Raw genomic sequence first — 21,408 nt, 5'->3', positions numbered from 1 at the left:
GCTGGTCACACACAATGAAATCCCTGAATGTTAATAGGCAGCACCATCAGTGCAGCATTTCCATTCAAGCACCTTGCACGAGAAACCTTGGACATGTCCAACACAGCAGAAGACACCCATTCAGGATGTAAAAGACATGTGGCAGCACAGTGACATATGGAAGGCCTACCACCACAAAGCCTCCTGTGTGAGTAGCACTATGGCTTCCCACACTGACACAGTATAGACATCCCACCCTGCCCACCCGACAGTCATGCAAATGTAACACAAAAGTCGGCACATCCACAAAAGCACCACGCATAAGTAGTCTGATTAATGCCAATGCACATCCCCCAAACGCTGTCCCCTGATTGGCCAATGAAATGCCTGGAGAACAGTACACAATAGTGACAACCAGCAAATACAACAGCAGCCAAAGGGAATGGCAATGACACATGAGGTAGCCACTTCTCGCATGCACAAGCAGATGGAAGGGTCCCCTTCCCCAGTGACAAGGGAATGAGTACTGTTACATTCTGAAACAGAGGCGTACCAAGTTGTGAGTACTTCATTGAATCAATGCTGCTCGTAGCACAGCACACTCCACAATGTTAGTGACCAAATGACAAGTATGTCAAATGACACTGATGACTGAGCCCTGTACACCCACTGAACTTACCGTCTCCCCAAACCTGCTTTCTCTCCCCTCCAGGTGATTCTGGATATCCCCAGTACACATGGCTCATGACCCCTGTGCATCATCCACACACTGCAGCAGAGCGGGCATACAACATTGCCCATGATCCTACAAGGATCTGCATGGAGAGGGCATTTGGACTGCTGAAGGCACGCTTCCGGTGCCTAGACCGTATGGGAGGGGCATTGATGTATGCACCTGAAAAAGTTGGAAAAATTGTACTGACATGTGCCATGCTGCACAACATCTGCTGTCGCAGGAATGTGCCACTGCCCCCTGATGCTCATGTGCAGCCACCTGAGGATGGGAGTGAAGGTGATGACGTGCCTGAAGGTGTTGCACGTACACAAAGGGTTGGGCTGAGGAATGGGAGGTTGGCCAGACAGGGCTTGATTGATGTTTTTTTTTATACGGGTGGCGGCTACATTTTGCACGTCACTTCAACATTAAAGAGCACTTAATCAAAATCACTACTGTCCATGCTTTGTGAATTTTGAAACGTGATTTCTTCTCAGTTTAACAATCCCCCCTCCCCCAGTGAACACCCAGCACACAATCCCCCCTCCCCCCAGTGAAGTCCCCACAACAGTGCAGGTAGGTGCATGTTTGTTTTCAGGGCACCCACAACGATGCCATGTCCAACTACGATGGTCGTGGGCGCTTTCCATGTGCAGGCCCCTCTGGTGTGTGTGACCTCAGGTGGCGCATTGAACGGCGCCTAGGAGAAAGGCTCAAGGGATCCCTCTGTAGGTGTAGTGGAGGTCGATGGAGGTCGATGGGACTGACCCGGTTGCTTGCATATGCTGACGGAGAAGGTTGTTCCCCTCCCTTGTCTGCTCAGCAAGTGCTGATACTGCCTCGTACAACTCCCTCACCCTTTGACCAAACCCTGTCAGGGCTGAGGTGCATTGCTCCACCACTCTGCGTGTCCATGCATTGTCTCGCGCAATGGACTTGCATCAATGGTGTATGGATGTACTGATGGCCTTGATGTGCCGGCTGTGCACTTTGGCTATTGATTCAACTTTGGCCTGTTTGGCCTCGATCACGTCCAGTCGTCCCATCACTGCTGCTGTGACAAAGGGTACCCCTGGTGTGGCAGGTACCGGCCTGCAACTTGTGCGCTGTTGGGGGGGGCTGCATGGGGACATGTTGCCAGCTGGGATTGGGCTGCCGGGCTCTGAGTGCTGGTCTTCAAGGCATGCCATCTGATGGCGTGTCTTCGTCTGTTTGTGGTGTGTGGACCCGACGCACATGCACAGGTGCGGTTTGTGCTACGTGTGTGCCTGGCCCTGGGGTCGCCTGTGGTGTGCCCATCCCTTCAGCGTCACTGCTTCCAGGTGAATGCAGATGTCCTGCCTGATGCGCACGTGGAGGTGTCACTCACACGTCGGGCTCCGATCCACAGGTGACTCCCTCGGCATCAGGGTATGCGTGGTGGCTTGGGGCGAGCTGGCTGCGGACTCCCTGCGGACATGTGGGTGCTGCAACGGTCTGGTTGGGCTGCGTTGTGGTGATGTGGGATGTGGCCTGCGTCGGTTCCCTTACGTGCGGCCCCTTTGTGGGGTGGTGGTTCTGGTCGAGGCACGCTGCCTTGGGCGCCGTGATGGTGTGGCCTCCTTCACATCATCTTCATCCCGTGAGGTTTGCCGTGTGCCTGTGGGGTACATAGGGTGTGGATTGAGTTCAAGGCAACCTACATAAGTTTCAAGCAGTTCATGCCATCAAGTGGGATTGTAGACAGTATCAATTATGCTTTCAAGTAGCATTTTGTTCAGTCACCATGTGGTGATTGGTGTGATGTGTGAGTGTGTAGGTACACTGCATGGGAATGTTTGTGTGACAAGATCACATGCAGGTTTGGGGTGCACTGTGCTCAGGGTCCTGGGGGTGTATTCCTGCACACTCACACTCTATGTAGCTGTCCCATGGCTATGGATGTCTGTCTCCTGCCCCTTCTATTGATGCACTGCACATGCAGGGTAGTCTAGGCAGCACTACGGTTCAATGGATCAAGGGGTCACTTATGGGTGTCTGCAGTGTGGTCTGTATGCATTTCTTCACATTCATTCACTCAGGGTCTGCATGTGTGGTACTTTCAGTTGCATGCATTTGTGGTGGGACTCACCTGCAGTCGGATCAATGCCAGTGCCTGCCTCCGCTCCACCAATTCCCTCGATGGGGCCAATGTAAATCAGGGCACTCACCTTCTCCTCCCAGGGTGTGAGTTCAGGTGGGGGTGGTGGTGGCCCTCCTACAGTGCCCCTGCTTGCACTCCTGTGCTGTGACAGGATGCCACAGATTCTCTCAAACGCAAGTTGTTGAGGCACTTGCGACAATCTTCGCCATCCCGGGGTACGCGCCCCACTGCAGTTACCCTTTGGCTAATGTTGCGCCAAATCTATGCTCGGCGCTGGTCACTGGTTTTGCGCTGCTGTAGCTCTTCATGGTGCCTCCTCCAACAGTACAGCCAGCTCGTGGTCGCTAATTTTGGGCTTCCTCACCCTGTCCAGGGCAGACTTGCCCCTAGTGCGCTCCTGTGACATGATTCTGTCTTTCCAGGGGTGGATGGCTTCCAGGGGCTGTGATATCCGACGGATTGTTATTTCCAAGATGGCCACTGCTTTTTTTCCCATTCTGGCAGTGACACGTTTCATGCGCGCTAATAGCGCACACTCATGGAGTGCGCAATTAGCGCATTATGGCGGTAGCGCACGGTGTGCCAGATTTACGGGTTCTTGCCACGTTTTCCCGTCGAGCGCTCTTTGCGCTACCGCCATGTCCCTGTGCGCATGCACGAAAACTCGTGATCTGGCGGACTATCCGCTGGGGGGCTTGGCGTTAGCGCTATTTACGCTCGACGGGAAAACCGCCACATTACCGCCGAACTTGTGATGAGGCCCTTAGTATGATGGGCATTGATGCATGGGAACTCTGTGGCATTGACGTTGGCGCTGAATAGATTTCTATCTGAAGTTTGTGGTCTAATCATAGTCTGATTCTGTATTCCACAAAGAAATTACATGTGGTAGATCTATCAAAAAAATCAGATCTGGTTTTGTACTATGGGAAAATAAGGTTGGATTGGACAGCCTATCAGCAAATGTACCCTGGATGTCTTACACTGGTGAAATGTATTGAATGACAACTGTCTTATTTTCTTATGTTTTAGTTTTTGTGGTTTGTGTTTAAAGATGATTGTATTTCTTTTTCTTATTTAATTTTCTGTAGATAGAAAACTTGTAATGTAAAATGTAATTGGTTGATATCTAATGTTTTAACTTTTGTATTGTAAAGGTTTTCTTTTGAAATGAAAACCGAAACAAGAAAAAAAAAGAAAGGGTATAACCCATGTGACAGGACTTGGGAGCAAGGTCATCATGTGCATGCCTCTGACTTGGTGCAACTGTTTCATAGGCTTCAACCCTCTAAGCCTGGATATGTGCGCGTGGGAAGGAAGCATACTCTCATGGACCAGCATGTGAAATGCTTCTGACACACTTTCTGGGCCTGCTGTGCTGGTGTTAGGCAAGCGCTGTTGACAGTCTGGTGTTTGTCCCAGCATGAATATCTGCTATGTCATGACATCATTGTTGTGGTGACCAGCATAGCATCCAGTCGGACTTGGAGAGCTTTGTGCCGCAACTTGACGGTAATGTTGCTATGACGCTCCGTGTGATTCTGTCCCGTTTTCCGTCCTTCACTCTCCTGACCCGCTACATTTGTCTCTCCTGTTGTGTATGCCAGCCTCCTTTGTTCTGTTGGAAGCTAGTTTCTTTCCATCTGGATTCTGTTTGCTTCAGCCATTGCCTGTTTTGACTTGGACTCTGACTGCACTCTTGGACACCACTATCTTTCTGCATTGCAGATTGCTTAGGAGCTATCTGGACACTAGGTGAGAGGTTTCATTCCACACAGGGTTTCCCCCTATCTTGGGTCTGTAATTGGGGAATGTCTTTTTGCCTACCTTTGAATCTTGGGTGGCAGATTGGCCTATTTTAGAAAAGGCCTTACCTCTTCAAGCCAAGAAACAAGCACAAGATCCTGGAAAGTTGAACAGTGTCTGATAAATGTGACACGTTGTCAAGTTCAAATAAAAACAAGAATCAAAAAAAATGTCAAATCCCACAGATGGGAGGATTTATTATAGGGGACAGAGGTGAAGCAGGCCATCAAGGTAAGGCCTCACAGCCTCCTTCTACAATGAGAAGATATCCTTAGCTCCGTTCTAAAAGGCCGCAATAGATAAAAGGTAATGTTTGTACAGTTCAATTTAGAATTCCAGATCTGGCCAAAAGAGACATGAAAAACCGAGCATTGGTTATAGACGCAATCGGAGGGTGTATTCTCTTTCAAAAGCGATAGAAACACAAGCACTTGCTTTTGTACTGTTTCTTAGTCAATCATCTGGTCCAGACATTTCAGAATTGGGCCCATGAATCATCCCTGTAGCATAAACAGGCCCCTATGTAGTACGGAGGGTGGAGGATCAACCATTTCTCCTCAGAGAGAAGGAATGTCACTGAAGGAAAGCCTAGATAGTCTGATGGGTCAGAAATGAAAGCCGGGCACAAAGTTGTGATAGTTTCAGAAAAATAAATGTATTAAATAAAAATGTGTTGGGAAAATACCTCTCTGGTCCTATTCTAAGGAGGGACTTCCCTACATAGAAGATAAAAACTAAGGATTTAGCGGAGTAGGCAGAGTCTTGAGGAGTCTGAGAGCTGACCGTTTCATTTTTGCTACATTCTGTGTTTTCTACCGGTGTCTGAAGAGACAGTCTGTTGTCCCACTCCACTGATAGGAGGCGGGGCTAATACATCAAAGACCCTGTCGACCCGCGGAGCGGCGTGGAGTCAGCAGAGTCTTGAGGAGGCTGAGAGCTGACCGTTTCATTTTTGCTACATTCTGTGTTTTCTACCAGCGTCTGAGGAGACAGTCTGTTGTCCAGCTCCACTGAAAGGAGGAGGGTTTATACATCAAAGACCCTGTCGACCCACGGAGCGGCGCAGAGTAGACTGTACGGAGGCTACAACAACATCTCGATCTACCCCCTCCAGTTCATGCAACTGCAACAACGGAGAAACAGAACCACATCCCTTACGAGAAGCCAAAGTGAACGAGTGACGCAGCCCTCAACCCCTTTGGTTTTATCAACAGGTAAGATGAAGGTGAGGACAGGAGTCAATAAATATCCCATAGACAGCTTTACTGTGCCGACGAGGCCTGGATACAATGGTATCATCGACAGAGCCACAAAAAAGGCATTGTGCAAAGAAAATCCCGCTCTCTGAAACTCCAACCCTGCCTGAATCCCCTTCCCTCCTAGTCGCCTTTTAAATTGACTAGATCGGCGACGACAATGAAAAGGGATCAACATGCTGCACTGCAGGTGAGTGATCTGGCGCAGCGTATTAGTTCAAGTGAGGAGGTCAGGGGTGATGAAACAACACAAGGGGAGGAGCCGCTGGATAGGAGTTACAAGGCAGGCGGGGACAATCTTATAAAAACAGCTAAGCACCAAAGTGAAGTACACCAATAATCAATAATGCCAGAATCTGTCTCACAGGACGCAAACAAAGACACAAAGCTGCAAAAGGATATACAGCATGGATCTAGCCTCACATCACCATTACACATAGACTCTAATGGCCACCTAAATGAACCAACCCAAACGAAATCTGTGGGCCTCAATCCAAAAAATAAACATAACAAATTACATCAACAGATCCAACAACAAAATGTGGGCGAGAGGTCCCAACAATGGTCGGATCAGCAGGAAATATCAAACATTGGCAGCAAATACAGTGTCAAATACAGTGTCAGTTATGGCAGCTCTGTTCCAATACAAATTCAATACCGCACTTCTCTTTTCCTTATGTTTTTTCATTCCCCAATTTCCCTTTTAATCATTAATTGGTTTGATTTCCAGGATGGTAATTTGAGTAAAGGGGTTGGGGTTCTATGTCTCCATGATCTCCAAATGTGCCTCTGCTTTTATGAAAGTTAATAATCCTGCAGATGGTCGGCCTTTTGATATCATTATTTCCGGGTTCATGAGTGTTAGATATCCATCACAAATTGGATGTTTATTCATCCACGTCTCTTGGAGACATCTCAGTTTAGGAAATCTCTGTTTTCATTTTCGAAAAGATGTGTTGAGCCTCTCATGTTCCATGAACAGATATTAAGGGCTGCACTATTTGAAGCTTGTAATTGTTATGGCCGCGTGATTCTTTGTGATCTTTTGTTTAGTTGTTTGTAGTCCATTGGTTTCCTTAGTTGTCGTTTCGTCTCCATCTACGTGCCCTGTGTCCTTGTGAATCTGCCTCCACTTCTTCTTCTTGTCTGTTGGTATTTGTCTCTAATACTGTAGAGTTTTGAGATTGTCATCTTGTTCCTAGTTTCTCTTTCCTATGATCGGATTGAGTCCTTTCGGCCAATGGTGATGTTCTTCTTCTTATATGGCAGTCCGCTAAGCATTGAAATCCTAGGGCATGGAGTTGGGTCGTATTGTCTATCACTCTCTCAGGGATTTGTTGAAATTTAAACTGGATCTCCACTCTATCCTTTATTTCTTTTTGTATAAATTCGACCAATTTAATGTCCTCCAATTTGATAGAGTGTAATTGGGGTATTGCATGCAATAAACGTAGGATGTTGGTTCTATTGAAAATTAAATCATCTTCTACATCATCTAATCTCTCAATTCTCAATGTATTTGTTGTTGCATTCCATCGTGGGTCTACGAAGATCGGTAAAGTGAGTTGATTTTCCTTAGCTTCTATTTACTGTTTGGGTGCCTTTCCTGCCACAACATTTTTTTTATGGGTCTACAACACTCTTGCTTCAGAGTTTGGGCCCTTCTGTCACGTTGAGGACTTAGATTGTCGTGATATTGTGGTGTCTCTTTTGTTGACTCACAGACAAGTTATAATCAGATGGAAGTCATCTTGTGTGACGATTTGAATATACATCGGTTTTATGCAAATGGGATCAAAATCCCTTTTGAAAAATGTACATCTAAAGCACAAATATGGACGAATGAGATGACAAGGAGAGACATGGTACTAATAAATGGAACCATGCGAGAGGACATACCCGCAAAGCAAACCTGGTCAAGAGGTGGATCAAATGAATACCTAGATTATATATATATAAATCAGCTGGACTGATAGAGAAAAATAGAAAAATAAAAATGATTCCATCTACAAAGAGTTACAATCACAAAGTAACCATGGCATGGAAGATCAATCAAGAACGGGCATTAAGGCAACCACTACCTGAACTTGAACTAAATATCGGCACAAACAAATTACGCATTACAGATCCTCAAATCGAAGGCTTGAACGAAAACATTCTATAACATAAGTATGAAGGATGCAGAGAAACTGGAATATGAATGGTTGCTTATACACTTTAGGTCCAACAAAGGGCACACAAGAAAATAAAGAACTAGACATGCTCACGCTTTCAATAAACACATTATTATGAAGGAAAAACAGCTGCAAATGAATATAAAATCCACAAGAAAAATAGAGCCAGAAGAACATTCCAAATGGACTAAAACTGGCGCCGCTAGACTTAGAATACAGGTAAGCCCTGCCAACCACAGCAATACGCGATATCTCCCAGCAGCAGGTTCCCCAGCACAGACACCTCCCGCACCGTGTCTCAATTAGTGCCCACCCTAAGGAGCAGACTCCTCCGCACTTTGGCCCTTACTTTAATTTCCACGGGTCGGTTAATACAACTGCAATAGCCACCTCATGGACCACTATCTTGAAAAATGAATACGAATTTAACCACACTCATACCGTTCAGAACGGGTATACTCTGAGCGCACTGCAGAGCGTTAATCACCAGCAATAAAAAACACCAACATTCTTGTTTTCACTGCTCCCCACAGATGTTAGTTCCATTCACGGCTAGAAGTGCCGTGACACACGGGATTAGCCACCGCAAACCAGCCCACATGCTTGGGTTCTTGATACACCATGGCTCCCCGTAGAAGCGCAGCTAGAAACTGGGCCACGTCTCCCTGCATAAGCCAGGCCAGAAACCGGGCCACAGCAACCGACCCCCTTGGCCCAGCCCCAATTAACAGGGACCTCTCATGCCCTCTCCAGCAGGTACCCCTCACAGATATGCTGCTCCCAGCCCACACCCACTATCCAACACTGGAAGTTCCCCAGCCATGAGCCCAGACAGTCATTCAAGATTCACACTGCAGCAAGTGGGACACCTAACCCAGATCACATCCGGGCCACCAGCACATTCATAGCTTAACTCAAGGGTTACTCCCTTTATATAGACTCAAATGTAAAATTTAATTACAGGCCCATTGAGGAGCCCAGCTGTCACTCACTGGACTGACCACGCACATCATCTCAGGACCCCATACGGGGCAACTATCCTTCACCACTAGGTAAGAGGACACCTCACCACTCAGAACAACTTACATTGTTCCAACTTTAACCAACAAACCTAGTTTTGACACTTCTTCCGTTCTCTCCCTCTTCCTCCCCAATATTCAACTATTGATTTGCCTGTATGTTACCATATTTATTTAAATGTAATATGTTTTATGCAAACTGTTATCTAAATCTCCACTGGACTTAATAACTACATTATTTCACCACACCACGCACCTGGCACATTTTTACAAATGCAACTTAATTTTCTCCCCACACGAGGAGTCCTAGTAATATCAAAAAAACTTCCCATGGGGGAATCTTAATGTAGATTCTGTCAACAGGTGGATCAACTGGAATCAATATATCATATTATTATGGATTGACCAGCTCTTACCGCTAAAAGACAACTGTTTGCAGATATGCTTCCACAAGAGATGACCCACCCGGAGACGGAAGAACGATGGGCACAGATAGTATTAGGAAATAACAGAGCCTTTGTTTTTAGGGTGATTCAATTCTGGGATAAGGTAATGGAGTCCAAGGCAGTAAGAAGAGCAAGAGATTGGGAAAAGAATCTGCAAAAAAATGTGGAGCAGAAAATCACATAAAAAAAACATATGGCAAATTGTGATAAACAGCACATGCGAAGAGGATCCATCGGATATGGACTTGGACTGAACAGCAGAAATTGAAAGATAAACCAAGATTGCAGATGTAAAAAATATGTACAGTTCTAGAGAGTGACGAATGAAAAAGTTTGTAACTAAACTGTATCATTTATAATAAAATAAAAAATAAAAAATAAGGTTCTGTCTGTGTCAGAATGTCAGTAACTGAAAAGCTGTCCTTGTGTCCAAAACGTCCTATCCTTACACTCACATTATAAACAAAACAACAAAATCTGTAATGAAATGTCTTTAACTTGATGTTGGCAAAAGTGTTCAAAACCAAAAGTATAAGAATAACTCCAACAATAATGTTCTCCGAGGTAAAGACCCTTGGATCCAGAGGGTGGTCCCCTTACCCTGATTTCTTAAACAGGATGGCAAAAATGTCTCTTTAGCTAACAGTTCCTTTGGGTCTTCACTGGACTCACAAAGTTCTTGTTCAACCAAAAAGTTCTATAATTGTTTTTCTGTAGAATCTCTTATAAATCTGCAGATCACCTGGTATACCCTCCTGCCAAGAATCTTTATACAATTTCAGCTGCCTGGTGTACTCGCTTGCCAGGACTTCTTATGCGTTTCACAGTTCTTTGATTATCACAGTTCTTTGATTATACCACATGAGGTGCTTGGTCGATCTGTCCAGGGTAACACTAACTCAAACTTCTCCCCACATTGGCATCTCATGCATCTATACCTGATAGGAGTTTGCCTTTATACTTTGCCTTGTCTGCAGTCAGACATTCTTCTTATTGGGTGGTGAATCTGTACTTTGTCTTGTCTGCATTCAAACAAACTTTGCCTTGCACTTTGCCTTGTCTGCATTCAAACATTCTTCTTATTGGGTGTTGAATTTGTACTTTGCCTTGACGGCATTCAAACAAACTTTGTGTATTTTCTGCATTAGCAATCTCGTACCATTCAAACACTTGTGAGTGCATGTCTGAACGCCCTAGGGTCCCCAGTTGCTTTGGGCAGACGGACCAGTTCCTTCCAGTGTCTCTGATGCTGCTCGCGCCTCTGTGGTGTGGTTCCTTAATATGCTTTCCAGTTTGGAGTGTGCAGATGTTCTTCCAGTGCCCCATGTGGCTCTGCCGTCACAAGCCAGCTTTCGTTCTTGGCCCAGGCTGGATAATGCTGTCGCCTCATGCGGCCCAAACTCTAGGAGCTCCTATGCGGCTCTCAGTGTCTCCACAGCCCTTCTTTCTCGCAGACAGCGTTTCTCCTCCTATAACAGCAGTCTTCCCCATTTCGCCAGCTCTGTTGGTGTGCCTCGAGTTCATGAGCCTCATCATGGATGGCTATGTCTTCTCCTTCATTGCTCGATTCAATAGTGCTGTTGCCATCTTTAAATATTCTGCATACTGAAGATTTGGAAAAACAACTAATATGCATGTTGTACTTCGAGCTCCTGTCACTTTGCACAAACCCCCTTCCTCCTCCTCATATCAGTACCTGGGTGGATATGGGAGTTGGAGTCCATGGTTGCTTAGGATGTTTAACTGTTAGATGGTTTTTCTAATGGATTTCTCATAGAGGCACATTAGAAACAAAATCTGTTAGGTATGAGTTATGGGTTTTTGGGTCAAAGGTGGGTTCATGATCAGAGTCGTATAGAGAAAAGGCTTCTTGACTTCTTCTACAAGGGCGAACCATTAGCTGACAATAGGCAATTAACATCTTGGTTGTCAAAGGGTAATCTGCATGGGAAAGGGGGGTTATCCTGTGTCTCATCCAATGAAGTTATGGCATCTCCCCGGTAGTTGTCTCCTCCCATGAGATCCCCCCTCATAAAGGCACCCCCAGGATAAGGATCAGATAGCAGCTTCTGTTCCCTGACCAAATGGGAGGAGGATCTCCCTGGGGAATCTGTGATGACTCCTTTGGATTCATCCCATACCCTTCCCCTAAAGAGTCAGCTTGCCATTCTAGGGCTATCCCTCGGGTGATAATCAGCAATCTCCCATATATACAGAAGAGGCTCCTTAATCAGGGGTTCCCATTTCCAAATAGGTCCTACTGAAGAAATCCCATATTTTTTCCATGAGTAAATTGGGGAGTATGGAATAGATGTCTTATTGGCTTTTTTCTGGGATAGTTTTGAAGTTGGGGAAGTCAGTGCCCATTATTGTCTCTTCAGGTAGTCCTGGAATGACAGCAGCATTAATTTCAGTGGACCCCTTAAACCCTGACAGTGACTGGGGTCCTATGATAAATCTCCTAATCTCCATGTATGCAGGTGACCTTGATGGGGGCTCCCTTTCTCAGGTCCCTGTGATATATTAAATTAGATATTACTGCCATCTGCTTACACCCTGAAACAATTACAGCTCTAACCAGGACCCCATATACTAACACAGAATCATGGGTTTTAAAGGGAGTGCTGATGAATAAAAGATTGCTAGTGAAGAGATATCAGCTCTAACCAATCTCAGTTTAGAAAGACAGGTGTGGATGGCAAAGGGTACAAACCAATGGTAAGCCCATTACTCTGCAACTATGTAATAGATAGTTTCTTGGGGACAGGACAGGCCAGCCACCTGACATGCAATGACCAGTAGAATAACCTCAATAGGGTCCTCCCATAGGTAATAGTGCTCTTGATACCCAATCCCATGTGATGATAGGTTTTTTGGGGAAGGGCCTAGGTGATGATGACATACTCGTATGCCAGTCATTATGGAGAGCTGAGATGTACCATAGAATTCCCATGTTCTTGTACTGATCCCTGTTGGTTTTATTTGCAATAAACCACAGTATTACTTGCTGTTGGCTGAGTCATCTGTTTATTCTGGGGGAGGTGTTGGGCCCTCGAAGTCAGATGACCCAGCCACTCCTTGGCATACCTGGGGGTCCCACCCAACACTAGTAGTCTCCACATCTTTCTTAGTTACATCTTCTCCCTCCCAATCCTTTCTTACCAAGTAGCCAATTTTCATTGGTTCTTCCTTCTTATTGGAAGGACACTGTGAGGCCAGATGTCCTAGTTGCTCATCCGAAAAACACACCATCGGTGTGGGTCTTGGGATCTGTTCCTCTTCAGGTCTTACCTCCTCTTTCTCTAATTACCATAGGCTTCCTTTCTCCCTTGGGTTGATCTCCCACCATGGGTTTGTAAGGACCATCTTGGTTTCTAACTTTACCCGGAAAAAGTGGGAACTGGAAAATCCTCTTGTGTCCCTTCTAGGTTCCTCAACTTTAAGGAGACTCTTTAGATGACTATTGGCTTCTGCATCCACAAAGTTCTGAGCTGTCTCTGTGGCTAATGCTAAACTCGGCCTGTTCAATTGAAGAATCACTGTTTGCAAGTAAGAGGGCAAGGAATTTATGAATTGCTGTAAGGTGTGTGTTTCTAACACTTCCGGTAGAGACTTTTTCCCTAACCATGAAGACAAAGTGTTTTGTACTCTGGTCACAAGTTTCACTGGTGTTTCATCGGGGTGTAACTTTATACTTCAGAGCTTCTGTTTATAAAAACTGTCTGCTTGACCCTCCTTCTTTAACAACCATTGTTTGGCGTCATAAAAAGGTGTTGTTCCTAGAGGATTTAACAACTGATATGAGTTCTGGATTTCTCCTTTCATTTGGGTAGCCAGGTAAAAGGTTTTTAATTCATCCTCCCAGTGAAATTGTCGGGCCAATTGCTCAAAGTTGGGGAAAAAGTTCCCAAGGTCTTCCGCTTCTCTATAGAGTTGTAAGATCCTGGGTTGTCATATGGGTCTCTTGGAAGATGTAGCAATTATATCCAGCCCAGCTTGGAATCTTGCCTCTGCATGGATCTGACGGACAGTCATCTGGGCTAAAAGATTTTCTAGGGTTGCCATCTCGATATTCTTTTCGAGGCCTTTTTTCCTCAATGAAATGGATGACTTGTTCAACATATAATGTATCAAAGTCTCTATCTAGTTGGTCGAGGAAGGAAAACAACTCTTCCTCTACTTCAGGGTGTGGGTCTATTTCTATTGGTTCACTTATCCCTAGTGAAGGAACAGAATCTGGTAACACTTCTCGCTTTACTGGGACTTGGGTGGGTCTCCTAAGAGTAGGGTTGACACCTCAAAAGGGGTCATGGGGCAGATCTATCTCTGCTCTAACTATCAAATTTCATTTACTGAGGGGTTTTATATTGTAGAGCGATACCTTGAAGGTATCTAAAAAGGGTCAAACCTGGAAAATAAGTTTTTGATGATGGACAGGATAACCAAATCATGTTAAGATCTTTTGTTTAATGCTTAGGACAGTTTTGTGGGGATTAATATCAAGTTTAACATTTTCTTCCTCTAACTGCAGGATGTTAAGCTCCATTAGAGAGCCAAGATTTTCTTAAAGGGTTGCCAGTTTGTTTCAACTGTTTCAACATCCCACAGCTGAACCATAAATGAGGGGGTAGTAAGCAAAAATTAGAGCTATTTAGTCCTCTTTTTTAGGGGGCTGTGTGGTGGAGGACAAATGGTACACGTGTAAATAAAGGATACCACAAAAACAGCTACCCGCCTACACACGTACTAGGTGTGTTCAATTGAAAAAAGTACCATATTTCATGTCAATCAATGTATGTAGACAGAAAGATAGAGATATACATATTTTAATTCATAAATGCAAAACACTCAGAAAAATGCTTATGTTAAAAAAACATTCAGTGAAAATCAATTACTTGGACCAACAAGAAAACCTTTCTTTAGGCTGGATACAACCATCTTATTATCACAGGATCGTGTGGTTAGTAGGGGTGTGAGGTAGACAGGAGCAGCAGGAAACCATATTCCAGGAGAGGCAAACTGTTGGGAGAAACTGCTGCAGGCCATTCCACCATACAAAGGACACCGAGACACTAGCGAATGCAGGCAGAGAGGGTCCCAGGCAGTTTCACTTTAATACACAGTGAATTTTGAAATGAACAGTATTTCACAATTACAGTATTTCTCAATTAAGCTAAACCAATGTGTATTTGGTCCCGAATTGAATGGAACTTTAAAGCTGAGCCAAGGAGAGGGGCGTATTGAATGCTGAATTGAGAAAAAACTTGCATTAAAACACAGTGAGGAGTATTTGTTTGAAGAAATCAAATTCTTGGGGAGGTGAACCCTGAGACGTTAAGAACTATCTATGTTAACTTGAGAACAGAGCCTCAGGATTTGATAATATTTGAACTGTGTTACTTTGAAGAATTGTGGTACTGGAACCTGGGGGAAGGTACACGCAAGGATTGTGTGAAATTGTACCACCCTGAACCTACGGAAGATAAAACTTTGAGACTTTGTATGGAACTGTTGCTTTGGTTGCTGACATCCCTACACAATGCATGGTTTAAGTGATGAGGACAAGGATAGGTTTTGGATACAGACAGATTCCTAAGTTAAAACATTGGACTCAGAATTTCCTTAGTTTATTTAGGCAGGGAAATTCCACCTTAGTATAAGGCAAGTGAGGCCTTTTTCCATCCTGACATTTAGTTAATAAAGTGCTTTTGATTGATTATTGAATCTGTTGTCTGTGTCTTGCTTCATGATGCCTTCCCAAATGGTGTCAGAAGTGTAATGCGAATCAACTGATACAAGTTGGGGGACCCTAAAATATGAGAAGCTAAGCGCCACACCATCATATCTGTCAATAGCCACCAAGGGATCTACTGGGTTTGATATCTGTAGTAGTAGGGATGAGACAATTCCTCCAGGTGAAAGAATACTGATACCCACTGATTTGATATTGATTCCATCCCCTGATATGGACATTAGGCTAACACCCAAGTCAGGGTAGATTGGTGTTCTGGGATTGATGTTTTAGAGGGAGTGCTAGATCCCGACTTCCAAGGAGATGTTAAGGTATTGCTACAAAACCATGGAAAGGACCCTTTCCAAATTCATCAGGATGATATGATTGTGCAGGGGGTACTTGAGAAATCAGTGTTTCCCAGATGTAAGGAAAAATCTGGGAAAAGAAGCACTGACAGGGGGACACAGGGATTTGGGGAGGCAAAAGAAACAATGGAAGACCTTCCCAAATCTGAACCCAGAAAACCCATAGAGGAAGTGCCTAAGACATTTGCTCAGAGAAATGACCCTTTGGTGTCCTAGGCATTTTTTAAAGCAGTATTGGAATCAGAGTGTCTTGAGAAAGGGGGACCTTTATACTTTTTTAAACACAGACTTCTTTATAGGGGAGATACCACTTTGGAGGGTCTGGTAAACATCCAGCTGGTGGTCCCTAAGAATTACAAGCGGATGGTCCTGCAGATAGCGCACTCCCATCTAACGGGAGGCCATCTGGGCAGTCCAAGACTCAGGCACGTATAACAAATACATTATACCTATAACAAATACATTTTACCAGCCTGGAATTCACGCTGATATTAAAACCTTTCCAAGCATGTTTAGTTTGTTAAAAAACCAGCATGCATATACCACCAGCAGTCCCCATGAAACCAGTATCAATAATTGAAGTTCCATTCTCCCAGAATGGTATGGACATTGTGGGACCGTTGGAGACTTCTAAGATTGGGATTAAATATATTCCGGTTATTGTAGATTATGCCACTCATTATCCCGAGGCCTTCCCACTGAGAGCCAACATGACACAACAGATCCTGAAACACCTACTCTGTTTCTTCTCTTGACTGGGGATTCCAAATGAGATATTGACAGATAAGGCTTCTACTTTCACGAGCAAGCTGATGGGAGAAGTTAAAGAACTATTACATATTGTCACTCTGAGAACATCGATGTATCATCCATAGACAGATAGTCTAGTGGAAAGATTTAATAAGACTCTCAGAACAATATAAAATTATTGGAACACGATGGGAAAAACTGGGATGAAATGATAATAGTCACAGCGACAGGGGGAAATTAGCAAGGGAGGGTGAAAGGGAAGGAGGCGGAGAAAAGATAAGTCTTGAGCACTTTCTGGAACCTAAGGAGATCTGGCTCATGTCTGAGAGGGGCAGGAAGGCCATTCCAGAGGGAGGCTCCTGTCGATGAAAGAGATCTATCCCCCACTCTCTGCTTGGAGTAACATCTGACCTGCAGAGAGATGGAGTTAGAGGACCGAAGGAATCTAGCAGGGAGGTATTTGGGGAGGGAACGTTGGATGTAGCGGGGTGCCAGGCCACAGAAAGCCTTGTAGATAATGCAGAGGGCCTTGAATTTGATCCTTGCAGCCAGCAGAGAGATTTCATGGCTGAAGAGATGCAGTCCTTGGGGATGGAAGCTGCAAGCTGGAAGGCGCTCAGATCCCTATTTTGAACACAGTTTCTTTGGTTGATGACATTCCTAAACAATGTATAGTTTTGGTGATGAGGACAAGGATAGGTTTTGGACACAGACAGATTCCTAATAAGAACTTTTGGACTCAAAATTTCCTTTGTTTATTTAGGCAGCATAATTCCACCTTAGTGTAGGGAAAGTTAGGCCTTTTTCCATCCTGACATTTATGTTAATAAGATGTTTTTGTTTGAATAGTTTAACTGCTGTCTGTGTCCAGCTTCATGATGCCTTCACACTACATATCCACCAAGCCTCCCCTCAGTTTCTTTATTTAATGGAATCTTTCACGCAGCATTGACCTTTCCTAAGGTGTAGCACAACCATTGGGATTTGTGCTGGATGTAAGAGTACTTCTCTTAGAGTAAGGCCTGCTTTGCAAGCCTGATGAATGTAGGCTTGCATCCAATAGGGAAGGGAGATGAATGCAAGAACAGAGGACTTATTTCAATATTATGTATCTTCTCACTTCAGAGCATACGTCAGTGTTTAAAATAGTTGGAGATCCTTAAATGTGTCATAGCATGCATCATTTGTAATATAAAACAATGTGTATTAGTTGATCAGTGTGAAACAATAAAACAAACCAAAGAGCAAGCAACCAATCAGTACAATACTATTGCAATGTCTCATAGCACGCATCATTTTTTGGATAATGAAGTAATCATCAAGGGCCACTACAGCAACTGACATTATGTAAATTAACCCCAGAACATTTGCATACTATTAATATCACTCGATCGAGGTTGGTACTTATATATTGACATCAGAAGAATGAAAGAGAGATGCAGTCATTTGACTCAGGCTGATCTTCCCTTTAATGGATGGGCTATCAAAGTAAACATCATCTTTTATGGAGCAAATACTGTCAGCACTCAGCCAAACAAACCAGCTGCTAATAGCTCTTGAGCCTTTTGTTTCTGTGAGAGTTTGTGCATAGCAGTTGGGTCTAGTGAGCAGCTACAGGCTAACCTCACCCAAGAACATGTGACTTAACACTATAACAACATTGATTACACGCCCACAAGGATACTATTGCATGTGGCCAACTCAACATTTTCTAATCCTTTGTCCTTTGGATGCCAACCTAGTACCCACCATGAAGAGGAAACTTGAAACCGGTCTAGCCTAAGTGCATAGGATTAATAATTAATTCATTTAGAAACATTGGGAGATCTGGGAGACATTTTCCATGAGTTCCGTTGCCAATGAGGTACTTACTGGAGCAGTGTCTGAACTCAAAACGTAAATGGGATCCTCGAAACCGGTCAATAGGAATGGGAAGTTTGATAATCTCCCCCCACCGAGGACTGTTGCTGTGGTATAGTACGAAAGAGTGGTACTGGCTTCTGTTTGGCTCTCCCGAACCCAAGCTGATGCATTCCTAAAACACAGAAAGTATGGTTGACTGGATACATAAGCATACATTTCAAGCGAGGTCTCAGTCCTCAAAGAAATATGCTATTGTCAGGGAAAAGTACAACGTACACACCACTTTGACAATCACACTCGTAGCCCAATATCCCCTTTTAAACAAAGTTCAGGGATATTTATAGCAAATGTACAGACAACATAGTACATTTTCCAAATTACAGAACAAATTGAAGCCTGTGAACAGACAGAGCTCCATCCATACACAGGTATTAGTCCTTAATGTATGCATTATTGTCAGATGCTGTCTCCACTAATACATTAAGGTGTATAGTTGGTAGGTCTTGTCTGGGAAGGGTGATATTGGAATGCCAGTGGAAGACTCAGTGATGCTACATCCTATACCCAGGCTCACCAGAAAGTGCTTGCAAAAAAGAAGTAATTTTACCCTGTTTTAAGTTCAAGGTCAAAACATGTTTATCCATGGTTTCAACATGGTCAACAATGGACAATGGCCATGGATGACCATGGATTGTCCATGGTTAGCCATTGAAAAACACAAATGGTAAATGGCTGAACATGCATGGTTAACCCTGACCCTAAAGAGTTTGGATATCCATGAATAACAAAGGATAGACATGAACATTAACATTGTCTGGTATGTTTGTTTTTCTTTTCATCATTCCATATATGACCACGGATGAACATGGTCAGCAACAGTTGTACCAGCACAGTACTGCTCCTTGACTATTGCTGTGGCTGAAACAATCATTCCAATTGATACATTTGGCTCTCTGCAATCCCAGTGCATTGTTTTTTAAGCAAAGAATCACTAGGGAGACAGTGTGTCAAATTCTCATACCTAGCATTGTGGGATAAGGAACAAGTTACTTACCTGTAACTGTTGTTCTCCAGCATGGGTCTGGCATGGATTCACATGCTCATGAATATTCCCCGTCGTCAGGCTGGGAATCCTCGGTAAAGAAAAAACCAGTATCAGTTTCGTTTCTGATCTGTCTTTCGTAGTAATAACCAATCACTGGTCTCTGCGTCATACTGACCACAGCCAATGACTGCCCTCTACCTAAGCACCGCCTCTGGCAGCCATCTTCAGATTTGGAAGCACGTAAAGTGGCAGTATGACCAAGTGAAGAGCCGCAGAGGGGTAGGCGGGAGGGTTCGCATGTGAATCCATGCCAGACCCATGCTGGAGAACAACAGTTACAGGTAAGTAACTTGTTCCTTCTCCAGCATGGGGTCTGGCATGGATTCACATGCTCATGAATAAAGAATACATAGCAGTACACACATGCACAACCACGGGAGGTGGCAAAGGCTCAACATTAAGCATTACATCAAACTCAACATTAAGCATCTTACCTCCTCACCAGGCTCACCTCAGGCGAACAGGTTGCGCAGCACTGCTTGGCCGACCCTGGACTCCTCCCTGGAATCCCGGTCGACGCAGTAGAATTTCGTGAAGGTGTGCGTCGACCTCCACGTAGCAGCCCTGCATATGTCCAGCAGGGGCACACCAGAAAGGAACGCCGTGGTAGCAGCGATCGCTCTGGTGGAATGGGCTCTCGGACGGCCAGGCAGCGGTCGGTTTGCCAACCGATGACAGTACATGATACAGCCGGAGAGCCATCTGGAAATGGAAGCCTTCGAGAGAGCCTTCCCCTAATTGACAGGTCCAAAGTTCACAAAGAGTTGTGACGTCTTCCGAAAACACTTCGTGCGGTCCACGTAGAACTTCAGCGCTCTAGCCACATCCAGCGAGTGCAAAGTCCTCTCAGCCGGCGACGAAGGCGACGGGAAGAACACAGGCAACACCAAGGGTTCGTTGAGATGGAAGTCCGACGGTACCTTGGGCATGAAGGAGGGGTGCGTCCTGAGCACTACCCTCGTGTCGTGGAAAGTCAAGTACGGGGCCTTGCAGGAAAGGGCCTGGATCTCTCCCACTCGTCGTGCGGAGGTGATGGCCACAAGAAAAGCTGTTTTCCACGATAGAAACTTCAACGGGGCCGAGTGCAGAGGCTCGAACGGAGGTCCCATGAGCTTGGTCAGCACCACGTTGAGCTCCCACGCCGGGGCCGGAGCCTTCACCGGCGGGAACGATCTGAACAGTCCCTTCATGAACTCTTTCACCAGACGATGAGACCACAAGGACGTCCGCCCCGTGGTTCTGGTGTATCGGGAGATCGCAGCAAGATGAATCTTGATGGACGCGTGTGCCAGACCAGCTTTGGCCAGCGTCAGCAGGTACGGCAGTACTTGGGGAGCCGTAATCCGTAGAGGGTTAATCTTCTGTGCGTGGCACCAGACAGAGAACCTCTTCCATTTGTGTCCGTAGCATTTAAGAGTCGAGGACGCCCTGGCCTTTGCAAGAACCTCTCTGCAATCGGCCGGTATGTCGTATCCTCCAAACTCTAGCGCTGCAGGAGCCAGGCCTGCAAGTTCAGCGACTTCGGGTCGTGGTGGAGGATGGCGCCTCCTTCCCTGGAGAGTAGATCCGCGTCCGCCGGCAGCTTGATCGGCGGGGACGCTGACAAGTCCAGCAAGTCCGGGAACCATATCTGCCTCGGCCACGCAGGTGCGACGAGGATCATCCTGCACCGTGACCTCTTGAGCTGGTTGACGAGCCGGATTAGCAGAGGCAAGGGAGGTAACGCGTAGAGGAACAGGCCCTCCCAGGGGAACGAGAAAGCATCGCCCATGCTCCTCGTCTGGGGAAACCTGCTGGCGAACCTCCGGCACTTGGTGTTCATCGCCGTCGCAAACAGGTCGATCTGGGGTGTGCCCCACCGTCGGAAGAGGCGATCCACCAGATCCTGCCGTAGTTCCCACTCGTGGCACGAGCGCAGCTCCCTGCTGAGTGAGTCGGCGATGGTGTTTTTTATCCCTGCCAGATGAAACGGCACCAGAAAAATCCCTTGGGCGACGGCCCAATGCCACAGGTCCTGCGCCTCCTTGGACAGCGCTGGGGACCTGGTTCCGCCCTGTTTCCTGATGTAAAACAT

General features: G+C 45.5%; 1 protein-coding gene across 4 annotated transcripts in view; it reads right to left on the bottom strand.

Moving 5' to 3' along the window:
- The window catches only part of DOCK3 (dedicator of cytokinesis 3), a 2,582,899-nt gene that overhangs the window by 915,617 nt on the left and 1,645,874 nt on the right, over nt 1–21,408 (bottom strand). For all 4 annotated transcript variants that reach the window (XM_069644069.1, XM_069644070.1, XM_069644071.1 and 1 more), the window contains one exon: nt 18,239–18,401. In XM_069644069.1, coding sequence (XP_069500170.1) covers nt 18,239–18,401 — 163 coding nt within the window. The remainder of the gene's footprint in view (nt 1–18,238; nt 18,402–21,408) is intronic.

This window comes from Ambystoma mexicanum, chromosome 2p (assembly GCF_040938575.1).
Source record: "Ambystoma mexicanum isolate Mex_15411 chromosome 2p, UKY_AmexF1_1, whole genome shotgun sequence".
Taxonomy (NCBI): Eukaryota; Metazoa; Chordata; class Amphibia; order Caudata; family Ambystomatidae; genus Ambystoma; species Ambystoma mexicanum.
Note: the sequence above shows the minus strand (reverse complement) of the source record. Positions and strands in the feature narration are given on the sequence as shown.